The following is a 22707-nucleotide window of genomic DNA, read 5'->3' on the forward strand; positions in this document are numbered from 1 at the left end:
CCCCCCGTTTTAAAAGCAGGTTATCTTGGACATGTCAAGGTTATGTAAAGTAAGAAAGATGTTGCATAGGGAAATAGCTGAACAATTTGCGGGGTTCTAGAACTTGTTTCGGACTTTTATTTTATTTGTGTTGAACAGGGCGACTGTGTTTTATGGGAAGACGTCTACTATCCGTGATTCAGCAGGGAGGGAGTAACGTTTGAGACCTTGTGGATAAAATGTTGTATTTAATTTTACACCAGTAGAGAAGATGCAGAAATGTAATGGAATTATTCTCAGGGTGTGGTGAGGCGAGGAGGGAGAACTGACAGAATAACCCCACTCTGCCTGCCCCATGAAAGAAACGGCTGAATGTTATAGAAGCGGGAGAGCTGCTGAGTAAAGAAGGGGGCACCGCAGAGCGAACCCCTCCACAGTTTCTTCCACCCGGCTCTTCGAAGAGCAGTACTGCTTGCAACACCTCCGAAGCGCTTTGCAGATCCCTGTCGAGTGGCTCAGAGACAGAGCAGCCTGTACATCAGATAAGGCTCAGACATTTCCTTCTGCAAACAGGGCTCGCCCCCCAGCCCTACTCTCACTCCGCTCCTTTAACCAAACAGGGAGAGTCTCTTGCAATTCTTGAAAGCGAAGTGAGCCCTCTTTACCCGCCTGCTAAGAACTGCATGGAGTGTGAGCTTTCGGGCCAGGGCTTTAAGTTATCTGGGTGCACCAAGCCTCTGTACCCAGGGCGGCTTCTCCTTTCCAGACCCCAGTGTTGTCCCCACACACTTCGCTTTGCAAGGGGGAGCGCCCGAGCCAGGAGCTAGAACCAGAACCCTCGTGAAGAGCAGCAGCCGCCTACCCCCAATTATTGCCAAGCTTCTTGGCTCAACCAGTCTCCAGAGCAGGGAGAGGCTTGGCCTAGGAGAATAGCCCTAGCGAAGTCCTGCACAAGGATCCTAATGCTGCAAAGGCTACAGCGCCCCAGAGCAGCTGATTCATCCCCCCCCGTGTAATCCTGTGCATTCCTCACAACGCTGCCTACTTCACTACAGCCGCGCACCACCGCGCTACCCTCTTCCCTCGCATGCACCAACCCCAGCTCTGCGCGCCGGCAGCCGTACACATGCACCCCATCGGTCACTTCACGAGCCCGCTCCACGGGACAGGCATTCTCGTACCTCGAACTCACAGCCCCACGCGGCGATGCAGCTGCACCTCCCTTTAAGAGGCCGGGCTGCCCCGCCCCTCTCAGCCTGAGAGGCGGGGTGAAGGCGAAGGCCCCACTATCCCGCGTCGCTATTGGTCGCTAGGGTGGGGCTGGCCTTGCTGGTGCCTGCGCTGGGGAGTACAGAGAGTGGCGGGGCGGGCTGAGGCGCTGTGCAAGTTAGGCAGCTGGAGGGGAAGCGCTAAGCCGCCGGGACGGGACGGGACGGGCTGAGCCCGTGGAATTACAGTGTGGAGCCGGCAGTGCATGGGCGCGTTGAGCCCGGCGGGACCCGACAGCGGAGCCGGGAGACCCGCGGAGAGCTGGACTCCAGCCGAGGGGACCCTGAGGAGCTAATCTGGGGCGAGGCGCGGGGGGCCCGGCTCGTAGGGACTAGCGCGTGGGGGAGAGGGGCGGATTTCTCCAGGGGAATAGCCCGTGCAGCAGAGCCTGTTTGGGGGAGCCGTCGCAGCTGCGCGGGGAGCTCTGGATGCGGGCGGAGTGAGCCCTGCTGCCGGGGGACGCCAACCTCAGGGGATGGGAGCGTGAAACCGGCTGGGAACTAGGGCAGCGGCCGGCGGGATTTACAGCACCGGGAGGATTAGCGGCTCCCCGGCCCCGGCGCCCCCGGGCGAGGGGGAAGATGGCCCTGCCGGAGGGGCTCCCCAGTCTCTGCAAGTGGCTCCTGGGCGTCCTGCTCGCCATGTGCCGGCTCGCTGCGCCGGCCAAGAACCTGGAGCCGGTGTCCTGGAGCTCGGCCAACCCCAAGTACGTGCCGCATCTTCGGGTGCCCCGCCGCCGCCGCGGGCGTCTCCCCTTTCCTTTTAGCGGGGGCCGGTTCTCTGGGGCGGGGGCATGGCAGTGTGGTCTGGGCGCCTCTGTCTGGCGCAGGAGCTGGCGTCCAGGGCGAGGCAATCCCTTGGCAGCTCACGACAGGCTAGGGCCGTTCTGAGCCGGTTGAGCTCGCCCCGAGTCTGCGGTGCCCGCTCCTGCCCTGGTGCTCCCCCCCGGGCAAGGATCGAGCTGGGCTCGGCTGCTTAGGGTGGCAGACCAAGCTGTCATGTTCCTGCGGGTCGCCGCGCAGCCTTCCCTCCTTCCCCGGCCCTTTGAAGTGCCCGGCGAACGCGTCTGGAGTCTCCGCTGCATCTGCTGGGGAAGCTCGTGGGAGGAGAGAGAAATTACAGAAGTTTAACGCGGCCCCGGTGCTTAAATCGGGCCCGTTGGGCTGTAACGTGGTTCGGAGTTCAGCGTTGCTCCCGCGGACTTTGCCTCCCCGTGGCCGATCCTGCCTAAAGGGCCGGCCCCATTGTGTCTGATTTCTTCTTTCCCCCAAATACATAGCTCTGCCTAGATCCAGCGTTTAGAGAGCGGGGAAGATGACATGCACCAGGTTTTTAAATAGACTAAAATGAATATTTTATTAGCTTTTCTAGCTCTGGATAATCTAGGGTTTCATCTCTTCCACCGAAACCCATTTAGGAAACTGGCAAGGCATCCCGCTGGGAACTCCGTAGGTAACGCACATATACGCAGATGGACATAAATGATTTATAGGGCGAGGCGAGAGCCCGAAGTGATCACTGATGAAGCATTTTCTCTCTCTCTCTCAGATGAATTTAAACACATATATTTTTACTTCTCCCTTACCCCCTCTATTAGGCTATCTGACTTGATAAAGCTAAATATATTCACTTAATCTTACCGTCCTAATAATGCATTTTCTATTCTAATCAATCATAACCTGGGGGAGATGCTCCCTGACTATGCCCTCAAAGAAGGGTGGAAAGACTGCTGATACGCCCTTGCCTCTTAGAGAAATACCACAGGTCCCTTATTTAGGGACAATGATAATATGAAAGGAGCATGTACAATGTATTAGTAAAAGAAGATTTTCTTATTTATCTAATTTGATTTTTCAGTTCATGCTGGTGGGACAGTTAATACAGTGGGAGAAGAACATCTCTTTCTCTCTCCTCCCGCCCCCCCCCCCGCCCAAATGGTTCAAGAAGTACAATATTGGAGTCCCATCTGTTTCTTTTATGCCAGTCTGTGTTCAGTCCCAAGCTCTAGGCATTACTTTTCTACAGGAGAATATTCCAGTTTTTGGATGTGCCCAATTAAAGTGGTGTAGAAATATTGTATTTTTAAATCTTGCATCTCACTTAATTGCTGCTGTTCAAATATTTTTGTGGGAGCGTCTCTTTTCTTTCACGAGGATTCCCTGGCTGCATTTAAAACATTACCTAAATTGTTCCTTCTTTTTGCAGTCTTATGACCACACTTTCACAAGATTTCCCCCATTTTTTTCTCCCCCACCTCCTTTTCCTCAGGGGAAATCGGTGTTGGCAAAAGTGGCGTGGCAGTGGGGTAAATTTCTTTTTATTTGTCATGCAGACTTTTCTCCAGATCTTTGAACCTTTAAGTGTATTATGATTTTGTCCATTCTATTCAGAAATATTCTATTTTAATGGCTCACAAGGGATTTCAAGTTGAATTTGGATTCCAAATTTTAGTGCCCCTCTTTTGCCGGTTACTTGTAAAATGTAATAGCTATATTTGGAGATTGGGGTTTTTTTTTGCTTGTTAAAAATAGGTTACTGAGAATCTTACTACTTAAGCTGTAGATATTGGTCTGGAATTGCCAGCAGATGGCTTTCAATTCACATGTTTTGTGAAAACTTGGGCTAGAGGCAAAAGAACTGGAGGTTAATATATCAAAACCTCATCACATCTCTGTCAGTTTTATGCCAAAACAATGTTCCCTTTGCACAAAAAATTGGGTGAGAACTTTTCTTTTTTTTTTTAATGTGTGAACTTACAACTTTCTGGCTGCTTTTTGCAGATACAGATGAGATCTTGGAATGTGTATCAAGTTATTTGCAGTCTTAACAAGACTTCAGTTTTATTGCGAACAGGATTTCTGTTGATATCTTTATTAGATCACCTAAAAGTAATCTATGCTTTTTACCCTGGCGTTAGAACTGCACAGATTGCCTCTCCATTGTGCTAGGTTCTGATTGACTCTAGGCCCACTCTCCATTTTTTTTTTCTTCTTCCCCTACTGTGCTAGTCTGTAAAGGATTTTTTAACACATTTTGACCAATGAGCAAATATTAAAAACTGGCCCCTGGTTTCTATCATTTACCTGAACTCTGCAAGCTGGTGCCAGGGAGACCTCTGCCTGCAATTCACATTCCCATTGACTCCAGGAGCCAGCATCCAGGGATATCAACTGGCTTCACAAGAGAAGTTTGTAAACTTTGGTGCCAGCCTTTATTTAATAATGCCTCTGGCTGGCACCTAGTAGCACATACCGTCTTTAGGTGATCTAGGATACACAGACATGGTAAACACTTTACACCTAGTTGTAGAAATATTACTCTTTATATGTACTTTAATAACATGCCAGATATGCTCATCTGCCTGCTTCTTTGGAGCAGATCCTCAAATTGTCCTTGATTCTAAAATGGCTTGGAAGTACTATTTTCTGAGTCAAAAGCTGGTCTTCCTTTGCTCCTGGCAAATTTGTTGTTGCCTGTTTGTTTTACCTGGTGTAAAGTGGTAGGGACTTTCCTATCTGTTTCTGTAAATGTCTTTGTTTGGAAACGTTTGTTGTTCAGAACCTAATGGAACATGTTGCCTCTTTGTAAATTGTTTTTCATTTATATTTAAGGCACCCAGAGGCTGTTAGACATGAGTTGCCCGTAAATTAAAGATTGTTAATAGTTCTGTCTTACCAGTTCAGTACTGGTGTACTTTGATATGGAAAGGCTGGTACGGCTTGTTAAAAAAGTAGATATTTTTTGAAGATTTCTGAGAGGAAGGAATCTTTCTTGCATTAAAACATGAACAGAGACGTAAATCTTTGCTTCTACATCCCCGGTTTCTGAAATCTAATAGTACTGATTCTGTTACCAGAAAAGCTTTTGAAATAACCAGAATTTAAACAACCCTTATCTTCAGGGTAGGGTGACGGGGAAGATTTAAGCACTTCCTTCAAATCCTACTTTATATATCTGATGGGATTCCAGCATTCACTCCTTTTTCCCTCAAGTCCTTATTGTAACGTGGCATTTACAACTTCATGTAGAATACGTTTGGTAGAATCCCAGAACAATTGTGCTCTTAACTTAAAAATATTAATGATGAAAGTTACTTTTTCAGCATGTACTTTTGGATTAGAAAGTAACTGAACGCTTTTAAAAGACGTTTAAGAACCCAACTTGGGGACTAATAACATGTAGGCATTTTGAGACCGATTACATCAGGATGTTTTTGGTAGCAGTCTTGCTGAACTTTATCTTGTAAATCTGAGAGTTTATCTTATCCCCATCTCGTCTGAATTTAAAAAAAAAAAAAAGGCTTTATCTTGATAACTTTCTTTCCAAATCTCTTAACAATCAAATGAGTTTATGGCTTTTCTGGGAGAGGGAGGAAAGGGGAAAATGAAATAATATAAAACAGTTTGGACATTCTGTACAGCTGGACACTAACACTTAAACACCAATTTATCTTGCTATCAGCATGCGAATGTGGATGTAAACGCTCCCATTCTGATCCAGAGAAGTTACAAAGACTAGGAAAGAGACTTTTTCTGGCCAATAAAATCTAAGTAAATGATTGCCTCTATTAGATTCTTCCCTCTCTTCTCCCCCCCCCCCCCTTTGAAGATACCGTCATGGGCCTGGAGCTCAAGAGGAGCCCCTTTCCCCAAGAAGTGACCATCTGCGTTTGTAAATCTATCATGCGGGCTTTGAGGGGGATTAAAAAAAAGTAAATTGGTTCCAGAGACCACCTCAGCTTATTTAAAAAAAAAAAAAAAAGAAAGGTGGGGAGGGAAGAGTGGCTCTAGAAATCATTTGTAACTGATTGCATTAGCTTGGGAAGTCATAGGTGGATGTACCTGGCATGGGACTGATGTGAGATGCCATTTTCTTAGTGCAGAGAGCTTGCCATTCTCATTTGTGCTGGGAAGCAAAAAGAAGACTCCCTCCTTCATTATGTGATGAGTCGTCTTTTTCTGAGTTAGCTGATACCCTTGAGCTGCATTTCTGGTACTTTTCCATATCTGGGTAATGTAAAATGTTCACTTTGAGTAGACAAACCTGACTTATTAAATTGTTTTTAGTGTTAAATTGTTAATGCCTGCAAGGTTGGGAGGAGGTTTATAAATAATTACTCTGCGTGTTTGGAGTATGATATTCCTTTAATGCCCCACCCAAAAGCAAGCATATGGCAATGAATTTTCAGAGTGCCTAGCTGTCACAGGAAAACTGGTTGCCCTTGTAGTCTAAGTTGTTGCAGTACTTGCCTTAGAATGTAACCCTGAAAGAGGTTAAATTAAAAGAATGTTTCATTGCTTATGAAGATCAATGTGTGGGTGGATTTGGAGACATCCTCTTTAGTTAAGATCCTTGTTTTCCTTCCCATACAGAAGGTTTGATGAATATGTGCAATAGTTACCCAATGGAGGGTAATGGTCACTCCTTGATGCTTGTGGAATTTGTTTGGAGTATGGTGGAATTGCTGGTCCTACTTCAAAGTTCCCGTAGTATGGATTTCAGAAGCTAAAGTTTGTAGGAACATTTGCTTATGTAGAACCTATATCTCTGATATATTCATATTTCTGTTTCTCTTCACTTTTCTGCCAGCAGGTCTCTGGTGTCAGCAGAATTTCCCTTTTGAATAGCCAGAGTAGAGTGCAGGACTTGGGTGAGGACAAAGGCACAGCTCCATTGCCAGGCGTGTACTGGGGTCTACCAGAGTGAATAGGGAGCAGTGTTGAAAATCATTTGTTCTCCTTCCCCTCTACAAATTAACCTGCTGAAGCAGCGCCAACTAGATAGGAATTAAAGATTGGCTGGTTATTCAGTGGTGGTGAAAGGCTGAAATGAACGTGGAACTTCTGCATGATGATAGAGTTCCCACACAGAAAATGTTCAGTTTTTGGTTTTCTGTCTTCTAGTTATGGATAGGTTGAGTTTTTTGGGGTACTTGGTCTCACAGCATTTCTTCTCTGTTTTGCAAGGTTACTAGATAGAACAGATCCACCTCTATGTCTCTAGTATCACTGTAAGTTTTCTGTATAGAAGGCGGCTGTGGATACCAGTGAAGTTTATCAAATTCTATCTAAGGCTTGGACCCTTGTGGAATATTCTCCCTTGCTCTTGTGTTTTAATACATATGTGAAAATCAAATTCCTAATTTCCAGACTCTGGTTTTTCAAGGTTTGCCACAACTAAATCTGTGGAACCCCTCTCTGGTACTTTCTTCTGGGGTTCAGGTCTCATTGGAGACGACTGGTTACCAAACAGAACACGCTACGCTTTTTAATCGTGTGTTAGAGCTTTTGATTTTTGCAAGTTCTGATCAATTAGACATGTCCCCCTTTTCACTATGTATTGCTCTCGCTAGCAAATGCAATTGAATAAACATATTTAAAAAGTGGGGTGAAACCTACATAGCCCCCATCACACTTTGCGCCCCCCAACCTAATAAAAATGAACAATTTGCTTTTTGTTACATTACAACTATTTCCTCTGTGTAGATGCATTTAAAGACCACTCACTCACTAGGATTTTTGAAACACAAAAAATGTTTTCTCTTGTGCTTCTTGGAAACTTAGAACTGCGGTGATTCCTTATCCGTTCTCTATCCAATTGCACTTAACAGTGCTTAGAATGAATACTTCTTTTTAGAAGAAAGAGTGAAAGCCTTTAAAAATATCATGTGGAATTTTCTAAGAGATACAAGGGAAAAAGGATCACACTTTAGACTGGCTGAGCTTGATAGTGTCACTTTAAAGTATGTCAGTATTTTTATGCCCTTTTCTCCCTGCATCTCGCTACTGTTCATATAAAGGATGAATTTATAATTTTATTTTTGTTACACAAGCAGGTTTCTGACTCTTCCGTGGGGTGAGAGAAGTAGCTGTGGTTACCCTTTGGAATTAAGTGGACACTATCGGGTTAAATATTGGATGTAGAAGGGGAACTTCCTTCTAGATGAACAAAATGCCCTAGCCTTTTAAATCTTTCATTTAGACACATAATTTACTTTCCACTGTGCCAAATATTTTACTTAGTTCATGTTGAGTGAGAAATGCGGAAAAAATTCTTTTGTTTCTAGTCAGTTTCATTTTTGGCCTTTGCACTAGCACATATTACTGTATTTTGTATTGTGAAAAATGCAGGATAAGGATGTGTATCTGCAAAATACCATGATGATTTTGATGGGCTTGAGCTTTTAATGTGTATTCAACAAACATTTCGGACAAATTTTGACTGGATTAGTGCCCCTTTAAGTGAGCTTTGCATTGGAAGTGAGCAGAGTTGTTCTACAGGGGGCTCAATGAACCAATGTGGTTCTAATTTTATCACATCATCTCTGAAGGGGGCTCTTTGAAAACTGCTTTCTGAGTTTACAGGGGGACAAAAATTGAAGTGTGGTTTCAATGATTTAATCAGACTGTGTGTTATTTAATAGATAGTGTTTTTGATCATTGGCTGGGGTGTACTATTGTTAGACATCTTGGAGTTATGCAGAAATTCTGACTAAATCTTAAATCCCATGAGTGTAATCTTGGAGAAATATTGACCCTGGTGGGCTTCTGTGCTGAATGCTGAAAAGAAACATTCCTAATAAAATATGGTTTGGAAAATTCATTTCAGGCTGGAATTTGGCTTTCCAGAAAGCATTTTAATAGGGAGGAGAGGGAAATGGGACACATCATCCATGTAGCTTTTAAGAATTGATTATAACCTACTATGCTTTTCTTTCCCTCCCTCCTGAAAATTTTACTCCTAGACTTGCTCACTTATTAGCTTTTTGTAGCAAGAAAATTACGGCCTTAAAAAAACAAATTAAAAAAGAGAGTCTGCCAAGAACAAAAATGTCTTATCCTTTGTGGTATTTTTATTCTGTCTTTAATGACATCACAGTGTCCTATTTAATTTTGTAAGCATTGGGTTTGAAGACTGGTGTCTCTCTGCTTTTTTTTTAATGTCTTTTATGAGGGACAAAGTGCTTGTGGGAAAGCTGTTTTTGATGGGAGTAGTTGGCCTGGAGCTCTGCATCAGTGGGCTAACACTTGTAAGAGCAGATGTAATTTAATTACCGTACTGGGGGTGCATGAGGCGCTTCACAGTATAAGAAGTTGAGCAATATTGAATACATGCTGCTTATTTTTAATTAAAAATGTATTTTGATTGTAGAACCTTTTGAGCCTTCCTTTTGAATAAGAGTGATTCTGCTGGTAGTAGTTGGCTGTTATCTGCTGTGGTTCCTTGCTAATCTGAGTGGGGGATATCCAGATGGCAGCGTAACTGATCTTATAGCATGCATGCACCTTTAACTGGTACATCTGAAGGGTTTTTCTTAATCTCCAAAGACTGGTTGGGATTAACTGGGGCTGGGCAGCTTGAATCCTGGTTCATGTTTCCTGCTGGAATGAAAGAACTGTTCTCAAATGTGCCAGGAAGACAAGGGCGGAAAAGGGGCTTCAGAGCATTGCATGCTTTGGTTCGAATAGTTCAGATGTAAGCTTGGCCTCATGATTCTGAGCATAATGCTAGTTCAGTTTTATGCAGGGTTGTTCAAAGTGCATTTTCCAGGTTGGCTAGCTTCAATTTAAAGTGCAAGCAGAACATTGTTTGTGTGTTGTGATTATAAGGGTGCAACAGTCTACTAACTACTTTGTAGTAAATCTGCATAAATTTGTGTTCGTGCACGATGGAGGGGATTTTCATTACACTTTGCCTTTCTCTCCATTCTTGTGAGGATATGGCAAGTTTGGCATGTCTTGGCGTTATTCAGGGAAGAGATGAATAAATGTAACCTTCAATTTCGGAGAAAGAGGAAATGGCTTTCTTTCTAAGTCCTGTTTCCTTTCTCAGTGCCTTTGCCAGGAGGGAAGAAGCACCCAAGGCTCACTGAGTGTCTTTAGGGAATGACTCTTCTGTTGACTTAAGAAAATTAAAAAAAAAAAAAGGTAACTGAATTTGAAGCTGCGACTGTTGCAGTAGCTGTGTAAATACCACAGAATTCTATAAAACAGATTTAATTGCTTCCTTAAAAAAGAGCTGTGATGGGGTGACTGTGAAAGGAGCTGTAGTTTCATGTAGCTAAACAGCTGCTAAAGTACCTTAAAACACTGTCTGGAATTATGACAGAATCAAAGCTTTTGTTTCTTTGGGAGAGGTTTTTTTTTCCCCCCTCTTTCAGCGTTTCAGATGAGAGGGTCCCATTTCATATTTGATCTGAAGGAATTAGTGACTTCAATATATCCTCTACCCTTTATATTTTTTTTAAATAGACCATTTCAGATATACATGACACTTTACATAGTGGTTTAGCAAACAGAAGATGAGTCTTGTCCAAAACAGGCATAGTACAGCAGATGCAGGTAGTGTATCTGTGGAACGGTGTGTGGATACTAGCATGCATCATGTAGGCCTTTCCCGTAAGGAGACCTCATCTGCAAGAGACCTATCCTCATTGTGTTAGTTATGAAGACCAATGCTAGTATTTCAGACTATGTCTAATTAAAGCTTTTTGCCCCTTTATGGGATTAATATTGAGTGGAGTTTAGAAAGTTCTCTGGTTTCAGAGTAGCAGCCGTGTTAGTCTGTATTCACAAAAAAAAAAAAAAAGGAGTACTAGTGGCACCTTAGAGACTAACCAATTTATCTGAGCATACAAAAGCTCATGCTCAAATAAATTGGTTAGTCTCTAAGGTGCCACTAGTACTCCTTTTCTTTTTGAGAAAGTTCTCTAAAAGTCTTTGATTATGACAGCACTATTATTCTATAGGATTTTTGTGTCTTAGGTGGGTAGTATTGTCTCAGTGTCTCCTTCAAAGGTTTCAGAGCTGCTAATATCTAGCAGAGTAGCCCTTCTACAAAGTGTTAAGAGTCAAAGAAGCCTTGGTGCTTGGAAGCAAATCTGCTTGAGAAATGCAGGAGTCCTAGTGGAGAAACGTCTTGTACAGATCAGTAGCACATGCTATTTGGAATCTGGCAGCTGAAGCAGGGTGTGGAGAAACAAAGCTGAAATCCACTCTGTGTCTAATTAATGATTCCTTGTATAGGAGGAAACTGGAGGGAGTAGCCATCATGTCACATCTGGGCAAGGATGCAGTGATGTGGTGGTGCTTTTATTATACTTACCTTATTTCCTCTAGAAGGTTAGTGCCTTTTGGCTTTTTTTGGTCTGTTTCCCCTTTGATTAATTTCTTTTAGGCCTTGTCTACATAGGGAGGTATTCTAGATTAGCTATTCTGAATTAACTCCATGGAGTAAAAATGTTTTATTCTGAATTAATCAACCCACTCCTCAGGTTAATTTGGAATAAGGCACTTGTATTGTGGTGGGGGAAAAGCGTCTATACCTGGGGTCAATCAGGAATAGTCAATCCACTTTAAATTCTCACACTACCTTATTCTGGATTAATTTTCATGTGTAGACGAGACCTTACTAAAGTTTGTATGGCTAAGAATCTAAACTCTTTTCGAAACAAAAACAAAAAAGCCGCCTTCTGTGACCTTACCCTTGGCAGAGGTGCTCGAGTATCAGGGACTGAGTTTTAGAAGCTGAGCCTCTTTGGTCACAAGGCAGCTCCGCAAGGGTGGTCGTTTCCCACACCAATCCTTCAGGGGACTGTCCGCTTCATTCTCTTAGTGAAGCTTTATCACTAGCTGTCTGTGTTGGTCATTACAGTTGAGACTCAGAAGTCCACAGCCTCGCATGGAGGGCAGAGTCTGCTACTTACTGGACAGCCTTAAAAGCTGTGCGTACATGAGCAGTTTTTAACATTGCCTGCTACTGCACTAGCACCAATGCAGTTCCAGCAGTAGAAGTGCTGGTCAGAGTTGCAGACAGGGCATAGATGTTTTTATCTTGCCCTGATCCCAGTGGGGCGAGACAAGGTGGTGCTGAACATCTGTCCTGTCTATGCTGACTGGCCCAGCCCCTGTGTTGCCACCAATGGAGCAAGATTTACAATTTTTTTGCATTATAGCAGCATCTGGGAGTCCCAGACAAGATCGGGCTCCTTCATGGTAGATGCTGTTCAAACACGTAGGAAGTGACTTTGGCTTTGTCTACACTGCCACTTTACAGCGCTGAAACTTTCTTGCTTAGGGGTGTGAAAAAACACCTCCCTGAGCAATGCAGGTTTCAGCACTATAACGTGGCAGTGTAGACAGTGCACCAGCACTGGGAGCTACTCCCCTTGCGGAGGTGGTTTTATTACAGCCTTGGGAGAGTTCTCTCCCAGCTCTGGAGCCACGACTACACAGCCACGTTAAAGCGCTGCCGCGACACTGCTTCAACATTGGTAGTGAAGACACACCCTTTCTCTGTCCTGAAGAGAGTGCGGTCTAAAACAAGACAAAAGAGGAGAAAAAGGAAGAGTTATCCTCTTTTTAGAGATGGGGAACTGAGAGACAGAGATTAAATGACTTGTCCATGGCCCCCTGGATGTTTGTGACAGAGCTGAGACTAGGACTCTGATTTTCTGAGTGCCTGGGCAGTGTCAGAGTCACATAGCTATTCTGCATTAAACAAAAATGCTGCTGTAAGCAAGGCTCAAGAGTTATGATGGTGGTGGCAGGTAGGGCTTTGCTTTGGTTAACGATGACTTCTCCTCAGAGCTCTCTCCATTTACTCCCCAGAGCTGGATATAGAATTATTCAGGTGTCAGCATGGCAAGGCCGCCAGGGCCCTGGAGCTGAGCAGCTGCACTTAAAAAAAAAACTAGCTATTTTTAACCCTGGCTTGTCTGTTCTGCTTGGAATAACCTTTCCTGACTACAGCTTGCCCTTCACAGGTGCTCTGTCTTCTCTCTTCTCTTCCCACAGCAGTCTTGTCAGCTTTTGTCTGTGGTGCTTGCTTTGGATAGTAGCCAGGTTGTGCCATGTTGAGGAAATACCAGTCTGTGGGTGAACAAATCACTGTGTAGGCTATCAGGGTAGGGAGCTACATAAAGGCAAATATGTACAGCCTGATACTGATGAGATAAACCTGTTTTCAAATGAAGTTGTAACAAACTGGATTTCTTTTTTACTTTGCTTGCTGGCTTGTCTTTAATACCTTCAGAATAGCAAATCTACATCTGGCTCTATGTACCGTGACCCTGGCTACTGAATTGATGGCTTGTTCCCCTTCTGCAGTAAAAGATAGGGATGGGCAAAGCTTGCATATTTGTCCTACTGGTTTAAATGAAAAAGGACAAAGGAACAACTGGAAACTAATCAACCACAATTCCAGCAGGCTTCTTCCAGCATTGTAGCTGTGTGGCATGCCTGACTAATTAACAAGCAACTTATTAGAGTGCAAGATATTGACATGATAAAGCATGAACTAGATTTGTGATATTGTCATGTCAGAGTGACTGCTACTCACAAAAACCCTTATGAAATGTTAGCATGTGGTGTAGCAGTTTGAAAGGGTGTTGGAGCACCTGCTCCAGAACTGTTTTTTTCCAAGCCCTTTTTAGTTTTCCTTTTTATTTATTAGCCCCTTTCTCCCACCCTGAAATCCCAGATCTGAGATGCAGCTTTATGGGCTAGCTGGTGGCTTGCAAAACATCAGTGTAAACATCCTGAGGGATTTCAGGAGCCTGAGCTGCTCTCACCACAAACTTTTCAGTTGTATTTTCTCTTCCATATTATGGAAAAAGCAGATTTGCACCAACTTGTGAAAACTAGTAACACAAGAGGATTTAAAATGTGTCATTCTGTCACATGATCTGCAGCTGGGATTCCCACTGACTATGGCTTGGTGGTTGCTGTTCTAGTATTGGGGAACAAACTCCTTTTTCAGCTTATTCAAGGATATAGTTACTTGGAGAGTTGTGTTTTGGGAGCTTGAATGTGGGCTCTCCTCCCTTGACTGAGGAAGTTGAATACTTACTGAGGCAAGATACTGGGGTTTTGTATACTGTGTAAATCAGACTGGGTAGATTCTTAAGCCTGTATGTTGCTTGTAATGGTGGCTCTTGTGTGGTGGTGGGTTGCGGAGTGAAGGGGACGAGGCTCAGATCTTTCGTTGGTATACTAAATATGCAGCATGCATGTATTTTCTAACAACTGGTATCAGGTCTGGACATGGTAAGATTTCTCTCTCCCCCCTATCCCCCCACCCCCACCCCCTATACTAACCCTCTCACCCCAGAGTGGAGTGGGATTCTGCCCTTAATGCTTAACCACTGTAAGGAATTGGGGACAGGATGCTATACAAGCTAATCATCTCTATCCCTGGAGAATATCATTGGTAGTGAGTTTGGGGAATACATTCTTCAAGAGCAGATCAAGTGTCACCCCCTGGTGGCTGAGCTCCTAACTCAGGTGGCTGGGGAAAGGAATGGAAGAGACAGAAATGAACCTGACACATTCCTTCGCTACCTAGAGCATGTGAATGTATTTTTCCTGCTGTAAAGGGCTTTACTTCTTTTTTTTTTGTAGTGACTGAAGTTCCCTTCTTTGCAGCTTCATCTGAACCTTGGAGAATATGATCTGCACTGCTTGATTTTTTTATTTTTTTTTTAATTATGCAACAGCTTCTGGTTCAGTACTTCAGAAAAAACAAGATGTCTTTGCCGCTTATCAGCTATAAATACACTTATGCCATTAGTATTGATCACTGAATATTTGCATATTTTATTTCTCATTAAAGCTGAGAAGTCTGTTTGTGGTTGGACCCGTTAAATGTGACTGCAAGACTTTACGTTTCATTCCTTTTGCTACCGATTTCAGTATTTTAATGGGTTTCTAAAGTGTGTTTGCATGTATGGTATTGTGTGTGTGTGTGAGAGAGACTATTAAATGAAGACATTCAGCTCCCCGTTACAGCAGCACTGAGACAAACGAGTGCCCAATTTGGATTGCGAGAACTGCACTGAAGGATGTCTGCCTGTAAATACAGTTGCTGTAAGGGTTGGATGCAATTCCTTTGTTTAGCTTTCTTGTAGTAACCCAACTGAACACAAAGGGGAGACCTGCTGTTTTCCTACAAAGCCTTAGTATAAGTCCATTCCCCACCTGGAGTTAAGAAGCAATTTTAGATGCAGTGTTTGTGAACGTGGGATCTGTGGAATGGTGACTCTTCCCCATTAAAAAGCAGTATGATGGCTGGAGTTTTGCAAAGGGGGACCCTTGGGCTATTGTTAGGCATCTTTTGGCATTTTCAGGATTATGGGATAGTGGGCCTCTCTTTTAGGGGAGAGTGTGAGATGGTTTGTGTTGTGCAGGGGGAAATTCCCCTGGAAGCCATGGGAGGGATTAAGGCGGTACCCTGTCTACAGCCGCAAGGGCAGCATATGGAAAGGATCTGAGTGTAATATCCCAAGCTGCAGAACAGCTTTACTGAAGAGGCCACTTCAGCAGGGGACGCAGTGTGGTTAGTCCTCACCGGCTGACACATCCCAGGCCTTCCTCAGACTTGAAAGAGCTCGAGTTTGCCTTTGAATCTAAGGATTTATAGCCCTTTTAGGCCTCTCCAATAAAAGCAAGGCTCCCTTCTCAGATAGAGCCCACCATCTCCCTCCTCTAGACTCATTATCCTGGGGATTTGTGTTGCTTTCTTTCTCTTTCTCTTGCTCTGTTGTTCACAACTGCTAGTTTCTTCTTCACACGTACAGCCGAGAACTTCAGAGTACAAAAGCAGAGTCAGCAGGCGCCAGGAGACCTGCAGATAGAACTAATGTTGCCAGACCATGGCCCCCACCCCATAACTGAACACCCTCCCTACAGGCCAGCAGTCCACTGCAGAGTCAGGCTGAAGCTGCAGTGCCAGGGAATCTAACAAAGACATCTGCTCCAAGGCCATCTCTGAGCAAAGACCCAGGGGTGCAGACAGTAAGTGCCTCCTGATTTTTATACGATTATGTAAATTAAAAAGGGCCTGAACGGAGAGGGGCACAGCTTAGAATTGGCTCAAGGCCGGTTTATTTTCTGTTTGGGGGAGGGGAAAGGGAGGGGCTAGTGAGACTTTATCATCTTTGGAGAAGAATCCATCTTGCAAATGTAAAATGCAACATAAATATAGAAAGATTTTTATACTTTTCACACTGCCTCATGACTTACAGCAAACTGAAGAGACCAATGTGCTTCTGTGTCTCATTGCCCATCAGATGCCTCCTTGTATCTGTGGGTTTGGGGAAGAGTTGGAGCTGGCTTCTTGGGTGCTGACCATGCAAGGAGCCATGGATGATGCTTTCTGATGTACAGTGAGATCTAGCCCAGTCTACAGACCATATTGTCCCCAAAGCTGAATATAAAAATATCCTGATAAAATGTCCACTCATACAAAGAGCTTCTTTTCTGACCTCCTGCTGTTTTAGCCTTGTGCTGCCTCATCCTTTCTGTGTTACATTGAGCAGTTTGCAGTCTGCAGTCAGAGTACAGACTTGTCACTACAGAGGTCTTTAAAGCACCATGCCCACTTGGGGTGTTATATAAACTGTACAAATCCAGCTTCCAGCAAGCAGTGCGAAGCTGCTTTGGGAACAAAGGTCCAGCCTCCTGGTAGCTCTGTTCCTACTAGCGTGTTTGTTTTTCTGCAGGGTTTTCGGAACCCATCTCAAGTTTGTGATTAGTGGCCTGTGACTTTGCTTTTCATGCATCTATGGCTGTGTCTATCTTAGTGTCAGGGGTGCTGGATTACTCACTCCTCTTGGATCCCAGGGTTATTAGAGCTTACCTCTGTTTTGAATTCCTGGGCTGTAAGACAAGCTGTACCCCTCCAGGTGTCTGCAAATCTTATTACCGACCGCTTTTCGACTTGCCTTGGCTATGGTCTTTAAATTTCATCTGTTTGAGTGCTTATTTGTCTGGTTCTGAATGGCCAGGACTGTACCCTCCCGCATTCAGACCAAGGGAGTGTTCAGCTGCTCAACACATGCTGCCAGATTTATTTGGTGTCTTGTCACGCCCCTCTCTCCCCTCCCCCCCATATATATATATATATATATACACATGCACGTTCTTGCTTAGTGCCAGCTGAAGAATTCAAAAGCTCATAGTGGTCTTGTCTCCATGCAACAGGGCGTGGGGACAGTCCGGCACGTCTTTTTGCCATTCCCCATGGTCCAAGATGCACATTATTGGGGTACTTGTTTTGCCCTCTTGCAGCATATATCAGTGGGGTCTGTAGTCTGTCACCTCAGTGCCTAGCAATATGAGGAGAAAGCTCTTTCCACATGAGTCTCTGACTCCATTTTCTGGCCCACATGAAGCCATGTTTGCAGCATCCGTCTGATATCTTCTGTGCAGGGCTGGAATTTATATTTGGGTCTGGGCTGCAAGGAAAATCATGGATGAGTTTAAAAAAAATCTGTCTCCTGTCTTTGGTCAAGTAATAGGTACAGTTTAGATGTAATAAAATGTTAGTGCAATTCTTTGAATGTCCTCTGCCATCCTACTCCTTTCTATGTAGGAGCTGTACACCCAGGAAAGGGTGGGATGGCTCACTGGACACAGAGGGAGGGTTTAACACTGCCTCTCCGTGTGGCTACATTGCAGCTCCTGGGTTTAGCCATTGTCTCATCTGAGGCAGGTAGTGGAAGGATGTGACTTGCTCAGCCTGTCATGTTGTGTCTATGGCTGTGTCTATGCTGTAAGCTAGAGGTGTGATTTCCCCTGTTCGTGTACACATACCCAGCTTAGCTCTCATTGAGCTACCATGAGTAAAAGCAGTTTAGTGGTGGTAACCAGGGCAGTGGCAGCGGAGGTGCAGCTGAGCCATGCAGAGTACATAGCCGCTGGTTTCAGGCAGGTTTGTACTCTGTAGCTCAGCCGTGCCTCCGCTACCCAAGCTGTTGCTGCTATACTGCTATTTATACTCATGCTAGCTCAGTGAGAGCTAGCCTGGGTATGTGTAATGAGCAGGAGAAATAGCCTATATTATCTGTACACATGTAGGCACTACAGACCATATCTGTTTTATATGTGCATGTCAAGGCTCTAGCTGTTTAAATAGAGGTTTAGGAAAGAGTCCACAGAAAAGACCTAATGTATTACATTTTTTTTCTTAATGGGCCCTGTCGGATCGCTCAATCTGCTATACGCATTGTGCTCTCCGCCACCCTAAACTCCTGCCTTGCCGAACTTCCAACAAGCTTTTTCCACTGCTTCATGTTTCTGCTTAAGAACCAAGCCCCTTTGGAAAATTCCTTTACTTTAGAGCCTCTTGGAATCCTAATGAGGAGACAGTTTGCTCAGGGAAAGACAGAGGCTTTCATGGGCTCATTAGCCTGGCCTAAGCTGTGAAGGGGCCCAGCAGGGACTGAATGCCTGAGTATAGCGGAGGTGAGTGCATACTGCTATTGGTTGGGACATGAATGGTGGTGGGGCAATTGTGGCAGGCTCTACCCTGGGGTAGGCCAAGATGGGAGGAATGCTTTAGTAGAAGCACATCCAATGAAGAGAGAGAGGCAGCTCCTTGGGCAGGAGTGCCCTGGGCAGAAACCATTCTTCAGGCAAAGGGAGGGCAAGGGATTTCTTACGACTGGCATTTCTTCTGCAAAGCATCACTGGTGGGACTGAGTCATTTTTGACTGCTGCAGGTGCAGAGAGGCCTTTTGGGACTGTCTCCTGCAGCAACTAATGGCATCATATGGGTGTCTTGTTGAAGCTTTAGCTAGTTGCACTCTTAAGTGAATGGCCTGGTTAGTCTGGATGGCCTGGGGTCTTAAGGGCTGTTTCTAAGGAGCTGGAAAGTTCCTCCCCTCCTCAGCATCCAGCGGTATCTAATGTGCCCCAAAGACTGGAGAGAGAGGAGCAGTGCCCTGCTTTCCATCTTTTTCCTCAGAATGGGCATTTCAATTGGCTGTTTGTCTCAGGTGTAGGCATCTAGATCTCCCCCTCTTCCATCCAATTTTCCCTTCCTGGTAAAACCAGCTTCCAGTTCAAATGTCCATTTCCCCCCTGAATCTACCTAGTTTGATATGGTGTTGAGCACCTAATCGTGTTCATTGTTCTGGCCAGTTGTGGGGTATGTTACCAATCTGAGCTGCATCATGGCTTTTATTGTGAGAGGTAGGTCAGCACTTTCTAGACTTGCTTTGTACCCTGTTGTTGGTCTGCCACATGTGTTCCATTTGGGTGTCTGGCATAAGTCATGCACTCACACTGGTCATACTCCCGTTCTGCCATTGAGAATTAACCTTAAAGCAGTTCCATTCCTCTTGGGCCACAGGTTTGCCTTGTTTTTGGTGTGCTGGGGCTTCACTCCCCAATGTGCACAGGGGAATAATAGGACTGAAATATGGCCCTTCTACCTCAAACCTCACTCCATGGGGCATACACAGTTCATCCTATGCAGGTTTTTGGCAGCTCTCACTTGCAGGGGTGTAGACTGTAAGCAGAGGGAAAATGTGGTGAGTGACAGTGTGTGAATTTTTTCTTTGCCCCAAAAGTAAACATGTTGGAATTAGGGAGCAGGTTATGTTTCTCCGTTGATGAGCATCAAATATGTTTTAAATTTGACAGCAGGGAGCAAAGAGCGGGTGGGTGAAACTTTCCAGGTATTGCGTTACATTTCCCCCAAAAGGGGTCTGCTAAAGTGCTTGGGATTAAAGGAAAGCAAAGGAGAGGGAAGGCTAGCCTGCAGTGCAGCCAGGGGATGGCAGCCTCCTGCAAGGACAGGAGTGGGACTGCCTTCCTCCTCTCCTCCTGGATGAAAACTCTCTGTTCACTGCCTCTAGGGGTTAGGAAAACCATAGCCCCTTTTAAAAGCTCTCTAATAATAAATAGGTGCACCGACTGTGAGAGCAGTCTGCCTTTACAGGGCACATTCCTAACATGCTATGAGGCAGCATGGTTAAGGCCCTACTTAATTCACAATAATGTGGAAATTGTGGATTCTGCAATATTAGGCTTCCACCACAGTTTTGACGGTAGGAACTCCTGCTCTCAGCCCTTCTCCAAATTACTGCAAATAATAAGGCCCATTATTATTTTTCCGTGATTTTTTTCCATGGCTCATCTGCAAGTCACCTGCAGTTTTTTGACAATCATCCCGTGTTTCAAGTAGGGCCTTAAGCATGATCTATTTGCTGGAAGCTGAGAGCCCCTGAATTTCATTCCCAGCTGTAACGTGGGCTCCCTGTGACTCTGGACAAGTTGCTGCTCATCTGTGCCTCAGTTTCCCTATCTCTAAAATAGAGATTATATGGAATTGTGCTTGTCTCCCTTTAGGCTGGCTAGACCCAGAGTGACTGCTGAAAAAAATCTGCATGCTGTGCAGTGAGAAGCTACTGCATGCACTAACCAAGCTTCTCTCTTCCCACCTGAGCTTTGTACAATTTTGTGGGAGTTGTGTTCCCTTCTGGAGCTGTTCATTGAGGCACGTGCCCCTGGCAGGCGTTGGGCAGGAAAGCCCCAGGAAGTGTGCATGCTTGTGAGAGCTCCTTTCTGTATAAAGTTTTGTGGTGATGGATTGAAATTGAAAAGGGGGCCTTGCTAGATTCCGCCCCTTAGAAATGGGCTTTGAGGAGTAATGAACTCCTGTCCTTTGAGAGGCACCAAGTCTGTGTGTGCTGTACTTGTGCTGGGCTTGCTCAACTCTTTTTTTTTTATGTGCAATACAAATGTAAAGAGAGGGTTCCCCTAGAGATAAAAGCCGGGGTGAAAGTAACTTAAAGGACTTGCTGGTACTCCGGAGTCCTGAGGAGAGGGGCTGGGGGCTCAACCAGAAGAGGCGTGGCCTCTATCAGAAGGGGCGGGGCCTTTAAATCAGGATTTAAAGGCCATGGGCTAGGGCTGTGGTAGCAGCAGCTGGGAGCCCGGGGCCCTTTAAATCAGACCCTGAGCTCCCAGCTGCAGAGGTGGCTGGGAGCCCAGGGTCTCAGGGGCAATTTAAAGGGCCCGGGGCTCTAGCTGCCACTGCCGCTGCAGAGCCCCAGGCCCTTTAAATTGCCTACAGAGCCCTGGGGGGTCTGGCAGCAGGGCCTGGGGCTCCGGCTGCCACTACACTCCAGGGCCCTTTAAATTGTCCCCAGAGCTCTGCTGCTGGAGCCCTGGGGTAGTGGTGGTAGGGCTCTGGCAGCTATTTAAAGGGCCCGGGGTGGTAGAGGCAGCGGGAGCCCCCGGACCCTTTAAATAGCCACCGGAGTCCCGCTGCCACTACCCCAGGACTCCGGCAGGCTCCGGGGGCTATTTAAAGGACCTGGGGCTCCCGCTGCCTCTACTGCCCCGGGCCCTTTAAATCGCCACCCGAGCCCCGCCGCCACTACCCCAGGGCTCTGGTAGCAGTTTAAAGGGCCCAGGGCTCCATCCATTGTTGGGACCCCCAGGCCCTTTAAATTGCTGCCTGGGGAAGCCGGTCTGCCCTGGTACAGCACAGTGGCTTTTGCCGGCAGGGGTGGCAGGTTTGTAGAAATTTCGGTGGTGCCCAGAACCTACCCCTGCCCAAACTCTGCCCCCCCAACTCCCCCCGCCCCCCACCTGCCCAAGGTTCTGGAAGGGAGTTTGGGTGGGGGAGGAGATCTGGGGTGCAGGCCCTGGGCTGGGACAGGGGATTGGGGTGCAGGATGTAAGCTCTGGGAGGGGGTGCAGGTTCTGGGAGGGAGTTTGAGGATGGGAGGGGTGCAGGGGTGAGGGCTGGGGATGGGTTTGGAGTGTGGCTGGGGATGAGAGGTTTGGGGTGTGGGAGGGGGCTCAGGGCTGAGGCAGAGGGTTAGGGTGCGGGGGGGGATGGGGGCTCTGGCTGGGGTTGGAGATAAGGGGTTTGGGGTGTTGGACAGGCTCAGGGCTAGGACAGTGGGTTGGGTTGTGGGGGGGATGAGGGCTCTGGCTGGGGATATGGGGTCTGGAGTGGGGCAGGTCTTGGGTGCAGGCCAAGGGACTGGAGCCAGAGAGGAGGACCCCCCCCATCCCTCTCACCCCCAACAGCAGCGAGCTGTGGGGTAGGGGCCCCCTCTCTCCCCCGGCAGCACACTCACCCCCACCACTGTCACTGCACGTGCTCCTCGGGCCCCTCTCAGGTCCAGGAATCTTCCTCGCCTCCCCTGTGGTGGATGCCCTGGCAGTGGTGGGGTCTGCCTCTTGCCCAGCATGGGGCAGGAGCCGTGACTATGGGCAGGGGGGCGGCTGTACTGGTGGAGGGTCATGCTGGAAAATGAAAGGGTCTGAGGGGGAAGGGCAGGGTAAGGGCAGCCTGCCCTGGCAGTAGTGGATGGGGGACACTAGGACCCTGCGGCGGCAGTTGATGCAGGGAGGCAGCATGGAGCTGCAGGGGAGAGAGAGGGATGCTCTGCTGGGACCCAGGGAGACATGTGGGGGCAGCAAGCGGTGGGGCAGGGGAGAGGCCCGGTCCCAAACATTGGTGGAGCCGGGCCCCCGGGCCCTCAATGTTGCTGGAGCCATGAGCCCATATAACTCACCTCTGCTGCTTGCCCGTACTGGGGGGGTACCAGCTTACTTTCACCTCTGGATAAAAGGACAGTTCAGGCTCCCCTTCATCTGATGGGCTGCCAGTTGCAGAGCTTATGAGCTGCTGCCCTCTGTTCTTTCTCACATGAGA

At 46.3% G+C, this 22707-nt stretch overlaps 1 protein-coding gene across 1 annotated transcript in view; it reads left to right on the plus strand.

Annotated features, from left to right (window-relative positions):
* The first annotated feature begins 1340 nt into the window (after positions 1-1340).
* Positions 1341-22707, plus strand: part of EFNB1 (ephrin B1) — a 131313-nt gene continuing 109946 nt past the window's right edge. Inside the window, exon 1 of the mRNA XM_048865034.2 lies at positions 1341-1954. Coding sequence (XP_048720991.1) covers positions 1830-1954 — 125 coding nt within the window. The 5' untranslated portion in view covers positions 1341-1829. The remainder of the gene's footprint in view (positions 1955-22707) is intronic.

This window comes from Caretta caretta, chromosome 9 (assembly GCF_965140235.1).
Source record: "Caretta caretta isolate rCarCar2 chromosome 9, rCarCar1.hap1, whole genome shotgun sequence".
In the NCBI taxonomy this organism is placed as follows: domain Eukaryota; kingdom Metazoa; phylum Chordata; order Testudines; family Cheloniidae; genus Caretta; species Caretta caretta.